The sequence below is a fragment of the Cydia splendana genome, unplaced genomic scaffold, assembly GCF_910591565.1.
Source record: "Cydia splendana unplaced genomic scaffold, ilCydSple1.2 scaffold_121_ctg1, whole genome shotgun sequence".
Lineage (NCBI taxonomy): Eukaryota > Metazoa > Arthropoda > Insecta > Lepidoptera > Tortricidae > Cydia > Cydia splendana.
This window is the reverse complement of record NW_026946845.1, coordinates 60,336-70,103: the sequence shown is the minus strand read 5'-3', so window position 1 is coordinate 70,103 and position 9,768 is coordinate 60,336. Positions and strand designations below refer to the sequence as shown.

The window sequence follows — 9,768 nt, the reverse complement described above, 5'->3', positions numbered from 1 at the left end:
AAACCGAAGCCGAGTTAAGAAGAAAGAAGAGCAATTACGAAGAAAAATGGCCACGAAACAAGTAAACATCACGGTCGAGGGCGACGACATCACGATGACCTGCCCCGTGCAGTACCAACAGTCGATAAGGGTGACTGTGAATAATGATGGAAGCAGGAAAGTGGAGGTGACACTAAATGCCACCTTCACCGTGAACATTCCCATGGCCCCAGACAGATCATGTAGAGTAACGGAGACAACCGACACGTCACCGGCACCACCGCCAACACCAAGCGCGACGACAACGCCCGATGCCCCGCAACACCCATCGCAACCACAACCACAGCCGCAATGCCCATTGCCCAATTGTAATGGCATATTGGCCAATTCCCCAGCACAGCCACGATCGCAGCGACAGTGCCCGTCGCAGCCACCAGGGACCACCGCAAGACCAGTAGCAGTCGTAGAACCGCTGCCACCAAGGTACCAGCCACTCCGGCCCCACTACATCCCGCAACGGCACGAAAGGAGCCCACCACGAGGACGAGGAAGAGGATGGCGACGGACGGTAACGCAGCTGTAACGGTTAATAGTAGATTTTTTTTTTGTTAATTATCAAAATGTAGAGGTAAATCATGTTAATTTTTTTTTTCTCTTTTTCTTAAGATATCGCTGACTAAATACGGATAACATGCGTAATTCTAGTGTCACACGTAAAATGCATAAAATATAACAACTCGTTTTCATTACTTAAAAAACTATATAATTAAACTCTCAGCCGATTACATTCATTTTTGCAGTGTCGAATGTAGTCCATCGCAATAAATTTCACAATATCCGTCGCACGCGCCACCGTTCGACCGCGCGCGTCAGCTGAAATTTAACTAGGTCGCGTGACTTCGCCGCGAATTAACATTATTTATTTAATCATTGAATGAAATATGATACTCACATTTAGAAATTTCCTTAGCAACAAATTTTTTATTACAATTAACTTATCGATGAAAAGTTATGTTCTATGAAATTATTGGATTAGCTACCCAGTGATTAAATATGAAATAACTAAATAAATACGTAATTTCATTAAGCTTGGAAACAATAATTAAAATAACTATTTCACCAAAAATACACTTAGGAACGGTATAGCACTTAATAATCGTTGAATACAGATAGGTTAGCATTGCGTAACTAGTCCTTTTTGTTAGATAAAATCAACAATTTGGAGACGAGGTCTTAAATAGTTTCTGCAAACGTGGAGGCACATCAAAGTTATATGACCTCATACAGCTAGAGCACAAGTCCTTCATACTTGATCATGGTGAGAACAACCGTATTCCTCCGTGAAAGATGTAGGAGACCCTTTTTGTCTTAATGTAGATGTGCCTAGGTACAGGATATCCCTAAAGGATAGGCCTGATATGCCGTGTTTTTTTTTAAGGGTGACCATGCCCTAGGGAACGATTCCCATGAATTTGTGTACGCACAGAGGCGTAGCACAAGGTATTGTAGGGTGACCATACCCACACTTGTAGGGTGACCATGCCCACATTTTATTGTTTAGGAGCATTGGACTCCGACCGGCATTAGTTAAAACATTATATTATAGCTATCGTTGAGGCATACCAAAACGGAATGAAAATACAAAACCAAGCATCAAAGTAACATTGTAACATTAAAACGTGATAACATTAGACAAGTATACTTCTTTCCAAATAAAATCTTCTTAAAACAATATTATCATATCTCTAATACATTACCTTTCACAATGACACTAGAAAGAGCAAAAAGTTTGAACCACGAATAAATTTTTTTTTAATTATTTTACCTGTCTAAAAGACAATCAGATCAAATAACTTCTTAAATTTTTTTTAACAAATGTAAGCAAGTAACATGCATTATTTATTTTTTTCTCCTGCCACCCCGGGGGGGAAACGGACTTTCGGGGGAGGTGTAATGTAGTAAACAACTACATTTAGTGTTTAACAGTAACTTCATGGATTGCTGCGACATAATGCATATTGCTTGTATCAGCGATAAAATACATGTATATATACGCATAAGCGAATAGAATAAATGGAATTATTATACTAGACACCGAGCCTATCACTTCTAACCCTCTCCAGTCACCCTACAACGATCCTGTTAGTACAACATGTGCCTGGAGTAAAACTTATACAAGCTGACTGAAAAAAAATTACAGTTTTGATGGTTTGGATATTCATTATCAATCATTTCGTTCTTAATGGGTACATGAATATTTGCATAACAGGTAGTTTTACTGGAGGTGGTGGTTTAATATTTAAAGAAGGATAAATAATTAATGGGTTTAACAGGGGATGCCTTTTCATTATTTTCCATTGGCTGGTTGTTGCTGGGCGGGCTCTAATTCGCGTAATCTTTGAAATATTTTTTCTAGATTGTTAATATGCTCTTGAAGGGAAGTGGAAAAGACTAAAATGTCGTCCAGGTAAACTAGACATATGGAATTTTGTAGGCCTTTACATTATCCATTACGCGCTGGAATGTTGACGGCGCGTTTTTTGTTCCCATAGGCATCCGAAGAAATTCAAAGTGCCCGTTTTCTACGTTAAAACCAGTGTTGTGAATGTCTGAAGGATGCATCTCTACTTGGTAAAAACCGCTGGCCAAATCTAAAGTTGTAAAGTATTGGCATTTACCCAATTTGTCCAATATATCGTTTATGTTAGGAATAGGATACTTGTCGTCTATAGTTTTGGCATTTAGTTTCCGAAAATCTATAACTAACCTCCATTTTACTTTTCCACAAGCGTCCGCTTTTTTCGGGACGACCCAGATGGGTGCACTCCAGGCTGATGTTGACGGTCGAATTATTCCCTGTTCTAACATTTTTGCAATTTGAGATTTAACTTCCTCCCTATGAATTTGTGGGTATCTATACGTCTTCGAATAAATAGGTATTTCATCTGTCGTTTTTATGCGGTGCTTTATTTTATTAGTAAACGTAAGTGGTTCATCTTCAACATAAAATACGTCGGCATATTTGGTACAAAGTTGTTTTAAATTAGCTGTTTCCTCTGTATTCAAATGATCTGTGCGCAATCGAGACAATACGTGATCGACACGTGAGAATTGTTGTGAGTCACCGCTACGGTAACACTCGGTCTCCGAATTGAATAACTCAACGCTAATCGGCTGAGTTAGCGTGAATATCATGTCGCGTGAGAAATTATTGCAAATTTCGACAGTGCTTTTGTTATTGTTTGCAGTACTTATGCAATTACTTACAATGCAATTGCAAAGTACCTGTTGTTCCACGAATATATCACCACTTGGTATGTTTACTGGTACTTCTATTAGTTGTGACGAATTTGCCGGTACTATTGTTTCAAGTAAATTGACATTTCCGGAGGTATACATATATATGGGGTTGGTAGACAATGGAGTTATCAACTGACGGGTTCTGTAACTTATATCAGCTTGCCATAAATCAAGCAAATCGGACCCAATAAGGCCATCCAAATAATTGTGAAATTTGTACACAAATAACTTCAATGGTTCGCCATTGTTAAGTTCCGGGAAAGAAGGTATTGTTACCGAGTACTTGTTGACAGTTGAAGCATGTACGTTTGTGACAATAAATGGATCGTATTGTAATGAGCATTGAGCGTAAAATTGCTTGACAGCCTTGGGGCTAAGAAAACTTTTATTTGCACCAGTGTCGATTAGTATTTTAAGAGCGCTATTACATTTCGGCGTTGAGCGAGTTTAGGTATTTTACGCGCTGCGGCAGGCCGTGCGAGCTCAGTACGCCGATCCCTTCTACCACACTCGCACTACAATGATGGATTAAACATTCTTGATCCTTCGCGAAGCATATTGAAATCAACCATAACAACACTAACTGTACTTAACTTTTAAAGTTCTAAAACTGTTATTTGGTAAGTACGAAAATACTAAATGCAGTGCAAATGTACATAGGGGCTGTTCATAAATTACGTCATCTATTTTTGACGATTTTTGACCCCCCCTCCCCTCAAATCATCCAAAAATCAAGCTTCGGATGAATCTGTTTCCTCCTACGTCATGTTACCATCATCCGATGTCCAGACCCCCCCCCCCCCCCCCACTCCTCCCATTTGAAACGACGTAATTTATGAATAGCCCCATACTTGTACTTATGAAGGTATATTACTCGAAAGAAATTATAGGTACCTACTCGCTTATTTACATGTTTCGTCATTGCATTTGGTACCTATAGGTTGTAAAGTTTGTATCAACGAGGGTTTAAAAACGAACTGGTACTGAGGATCTGATGATGATTAAGGTGGTCACGGATACCAATCAACCATGTAGTAACATGATTAGGCTCGTTTGATTCGTCTCAACAAGATCTTTGACACTGAAGATACACAGGGTCTGATGATGGAGCTGGAAGGTGGCCACGGGTACCAGTCTATCATGTAACTAAACAACTTCGTGTTTGGGCTCGTTTGATTCGTCTCAACAAGATCTTTGACACAAGACAGTACTCAGGGTCTGATGATGGAGCTGGAAGGTACCATTACCAATCAACCATGCAACTAAACCACATCGTGTTTAGGATCGTTTGATTCGTCTCAACAAGATCTTTGACACTAGGTGATACTCAGAGTCTGATGATGGAGCTGGAAGGTGGTCACCGGTACCAATCAACCATGCAACTAAACCACTTCGTGTTTAGGCTCGTTTTATTCGTTTCAACAAGATCTTTGACACAAGATAGTACTCAAGGTCTGATGTTGGAGCCGGAAGGTGGTCACCGGTACCAATCAACCATGCAACTAAACCATTTCGTGTTTAGGCACGTTTTATTCATCTCAACAAGATCTTTGACACAAGGTAGTACTCAGGGTCTGATGATGGAGCGCGAAGGTGGCGACGGGTACCTGTCTATCATCATCAGCTCCATCATCAGACCCTGAGTAGTATCTTGTGTCAAACATCTTATTGCGACGAATCAAACGAGCCCAAACACGAAGTGGTTCAGTTACATGGTAGACTGGTACCCGTGGCCACAGTCCAGCTCCATCATCAGACCCTGAGTACTAACTTGTGTCAAAGATCTTGTTGCGACGAATCGAACGAAGCCAAACACGAAGTGGTTTAGTTGCATGGTTGATTGGTACCGGTGACCACCTTCCGGATCCATCATCAGACCCTCAGTACTACCTTGTGTCAAAGATCTTGTTGCGACAAATCAAACGAGCCCAAACACGAAGTGGTTCAGTTACATGGTAGACTGGTACCCGTGGCCACAGTCCAGCTCCATCATCAGACCCTGAGTACTAACTTGTGTCAAAGATCTTGTTGAGACGAATCAAACGAGCCTAAACACGAAGTGGTTTAGTTGCATGGTTGATTGGTACCGGTGACCACCTTCCGGCTCCAACATCAGACCCTGAGTACTATCTTGTGTCAAAGATCTTATAGAAACGAATAAAACGAGCCTAAACACGAAGTGGTTTAGTGGCATGGTTGATTGGTACCGGTGACCACCTGCCGGCTCCATCATCAGACCCTGAGTACTATCTTGTGTCAAAGATCTTGTTGAGACGAATCAAACGAGCCTAAACACGAAGTGGTTTAGTTGCATGGTTGATTGGTACCGGTGACCACCTTCCGGCTCCATCATCAGACCCTGAGTATTATCTTGTGCCAAAGATCTTGTTGAGACGAATCAAACGAGCCCAAACACGAAGTGGTTTAGTTGCATGGTTGATTGGTACCGGTGACCACCTTCCGGCTCCATCATCAGACCCTGAGTACTATCTTAAGTCAAAGATCTTGTTGAGACGAATAAAACGAGCCTAAACACGAAGTGGTTTAGTTGCATTGTTGATTGGTACTGGTGACCACCTTCCGGCTCCATGATCAGACCCTGAGTACTATCTTAAGTCAAAGATCTTGTTGAGCCGAATCAAACGAGCCCAAACACGAAGTGGTTTAGTTGCATGGTTGATTGGTACCGGTGACCACCTTCCGGCTCCATCATCAGACCCTCAGTACTATCTTGTTGAGATGAATAAAACGAGCCTAAACACGAAGTGGTTTAGTTGCATTGTTGATTGGTACTGGTGACCACCTTCCGGCTCCATGATCAGACCCTGAGTACTATCTTAAGTCAAAGATCTTGTTGAGCCGAATCAAACGAGCCCAAACACGAAGTGGTTTAGTTGCATGGTTGATTGATACCGGTGACCACCTTCCGGCTCCATCATCAGACCCTGAGTCAAACTATCTTGAGTCAAATAAATACATATAGAATGTCAGGTCGTTTCAAATATTTTTAATCCTGTCCGGTAGTTTATTAAACTGTACCATTATAAATTATAATACTATAAAAACGGTGCTAGGATCAAAGTCTCTCGTTGCGGTTTACACGCACACAGTATAGCGTTTTACACGGCGCCCGCCGCACACAATGATAAAAAACCTCGTCGTCGCCGTTGAAAATGTGCGGAGCCGACCGACACACGTCCTGCCTCTACAAGCTCTGCCGCGGCACTGAGCTGGCGCAGCGCGCGTCATCGGTAATATAGAGTAGTTTTCAAAAAATTGCCAAAAAATTATAGTAGAATTTCATAAACACTAATGTATACCAACAGTATAAGCAAACGTTGCAGATTGCTTGAGTATGAAAATGACTTCGATATTAAGTAGATTTTCGTAGGAATTGACACTTGTTTCGGAGAGAAAATCGAGTTCGTTTTACTTTGATTTTCTCTTCCTCAAAGATATGTAGGAAAAATATAGTTTGATATGCCTAAAGTACAGGGTATTAGTAATACAAAATAGCCAGGTTTAGCAGAGTAAAATTCTCAACATTTCCAAATAAGAGCTCGCCATTCAGTGCTTCACGGGGTTTTTCGGAAACGACCATCAGAAAAAAAATCATTACTAATTTAATAAGTCCTTTTTCTAATATTTACAACGATATTTATAAAGATAAGAAGACGCTTTTACTGGAACACGTACTCATTGTTTCTAATAATGAGCGCAAAGTCCTGAATTTCGTCGACTAGTATCATCAATTTTGCATTATTTCGACTTTTCTTGTAAGAGCGCTCTTAAGAGGTGGGTTCCGTATTTGTATGTAAGGTAACTGTTGCTGATTTTGAATGTTAATCTCTATCTTGGTGAGTTTTTCACAAGATCCTGGCAAAAAATCGAATCATTTATATTGTCATTATCGGGGTCAGATTGTTGTGGCTGTTCCGTAATGTCAAAATTATCTACCTGTGGTAAAAATTGTTCTGGGGATTGATACTCATAGCTATTATCATAATAATTGTTATAGTCATAGTCGCCATAGTCATAGTAAGATTGTGATTCGTGCATGTTCGTCTCGGCTGTATTATTAGTATTATTACGAGAGGGTTGACTCCAGTTGTTTCTAGTTGGGGCTAGAGTACGAGCAACGGGGTGGCTTACACCGCTCATTGGTTGAGGATTATTTTGCTGTTGCTGGTGAACTTGAGTTCTCTGCGGAATCCTAAATCCTGTGGACATATTCGAGCGAGGTAACGCTCGGAGCATTTGCTGGGTCCTAGATGGGCCAGCTTGCTGCGGGTTAGTATTAGGGGGTCTAAACTGATAGGCGTTATTATTAGGTTGATGCTGCGAATGCTGCTGTTGCGGCTGTTGGTAGTTAATTGGATAAGAATTAGAATTCGGTGATAAGTTCTGCTTCTTATTAGAAAAGTAAGGTTTCTGCGCAATTTCGTAGTTTTTATTTTTATTTTGCAAATACATGACGTTAAGTTCTTTTTGTGCGAATTCAAGGGCTTGTTCCATCGAGTCAGGTTTCATACATCTCATACGAGATCCAAGAGGTTCAGAAAGACCTCTCAGGTACATTTCTAAACCAAGTTTTTTATACAACTCTCTTTTTGCTATTATAGTGGTCTCTACAGTTTCGTGCAATTGCACATAAGTTACTATCGTACAAAGCATGTGCTGACATTTCTCGTAAAACACCTTGCGTCATCATAGATAAATCTGTGTATAATGCCGTTTCATCTCTACGATCGGAAAAATTATTTATTAGAGAATCTCTAATCCCTGCCCAGGTACTAGGAATTCCGTTATTTGTAAGGGTTCGCGCTGCGGAACCCATGGTTTTATTTAAGAGTCCATTTAAGACCGACAAATTATTTAATTCGTTCCCAGCCTCTGCTCTCACATATCTGGCAATTATCTGATCACATATATTTATAAATCTAACTAAAACATTAGGATTTCCATCGAATTCTGGAACTACCTTAAGGGCTTTAAAAATATCATTAAAATCATTGTTTGCCATTTCGTCTTCTTCAATAATACTATCTAAATTTCTAAATAAATCAATGCGCTCGATGCGCCGAAACCTACTACTCCTATCCCTAGATTGGGCGGAAAGTGGGCGAAAAATTTTGGAAAAGGGGGAAATACACAGGAATGCAACCAAACCCTATGTGTACTCACCACCACATTTCCACCACCATATTCAGGTGTTGGTATGCTGGCCAACGAAATTGTGTTCGCTGGGGTAGTGTGTTGTCGGACGAGTTCGGCCTGGAGTGCGGGGTGAGGCAGGGGGGACTGACCTCACCTAAACTTTTCAATTTGTATATCGATGCCTTGATCGGCGAGCTCAGCAGTACACGTGTGGGCTGTCATATAGATAGGGTATGCTTCAATAACATAAGCTATGCCGATGACATGGTACTGTTGAGCCCGTCGGTCGGTGGTCTGAGATTACTTATTGAGAGGTGTGAGTCATATGCCCTAGCGCATAACCTTAAATATAATGTAAGCAAGAGCGAGTATATGGTCTTCAAAGCGGGAAGCAAGTGCCCATCACACATCCCACCCATTTGTCTGAATGGCATGCAACTGAAAAGGGTTATCTCTTTTAAATACCTTGGGCACTTGATAACCGACGATTTCCGTGATGACGCTGATATCGAGAGGGAGCGGAGGGCCTTGGCCGTGAGGGCCAATATGATAGCTCGCAGGTTCAGCCGGTGTACAGCGCAAGTAAAAATAACATTATTTCGAGCGTTCTGTACATCGCTGTACACCTGCAGCCTGTGGACTCGATATACGCAAAGGGCTTTTAACGCCATGCGCGTACAATATAATGACGCGTTCAGGGTACTGTTGCGGCTGCCTCGGTACTGCAGTGCGTCCGGCATGTTCGCTGATGCTCATGTGGACGGATTCCACGCGACACTGCGCAAGCGCTGCGCCGCGACGCTCCGCAGGGTGCGCGACAGCCGCCACAGTCTCCTGGCCGTTGTTGCTGACAGATGGGACAGTGACCTGATAAGGCACTGGTCCTCTCTGCATCTGTCATTAGTACCTAAGATAGTCATTTAAGTTTATTTTTAAGTTAACCTTAGCTATAAGTTTTTAAATTGTTAAGATTTACTAACAAAATATGGACCATGTTTGTCTGAAATAAATGCATTTTATTTTATTTTATTTATTTCACGTTTTCTTCTCTCTATTCAAGCGCCAAGTAGATCTCCTCGTCTGTGCTGCTCAGGTTCTTTGTAGAGTCGATGCACACGTAGATTCGTGCTCAGGACGGGATATCGATGCTAGATTTCGCGCACCGAATCGACTCGACTCACGACTGCGCCAATTATATAGGGAGGCAGCAGTGGAGGAGATAAATTATAAGAATGCGTCGAATAAAAGAGATTTAATTAAAATATAAAGATTACATTTATAGCTTAATCTAACGCGTTGTCCTAAGACCCGATGTTAGGTGTCAAAAAGGCC

At 41.4% G+C, this 9,768-nt stretch overlaps 1 protein-coding gene across 1 annotated transcript; it reads left to right on the top strand.

Moving 5' to 3' along the window:
• The first annotated feature begins 46 nt into the window (after positions 1-46).
• Positions 47-562, top strand: LOC134805485 (uncharacterized). The gene has a single exon (XM_063778780.1). It carries the CDS (start codon positions 47-49, stop codon positions 560-562), a length of 516 nt encoding a protein of 171 aa, XP_063634850.1.
• Positions 563-9,768: the final 9,206 nt, after the last annotated feature.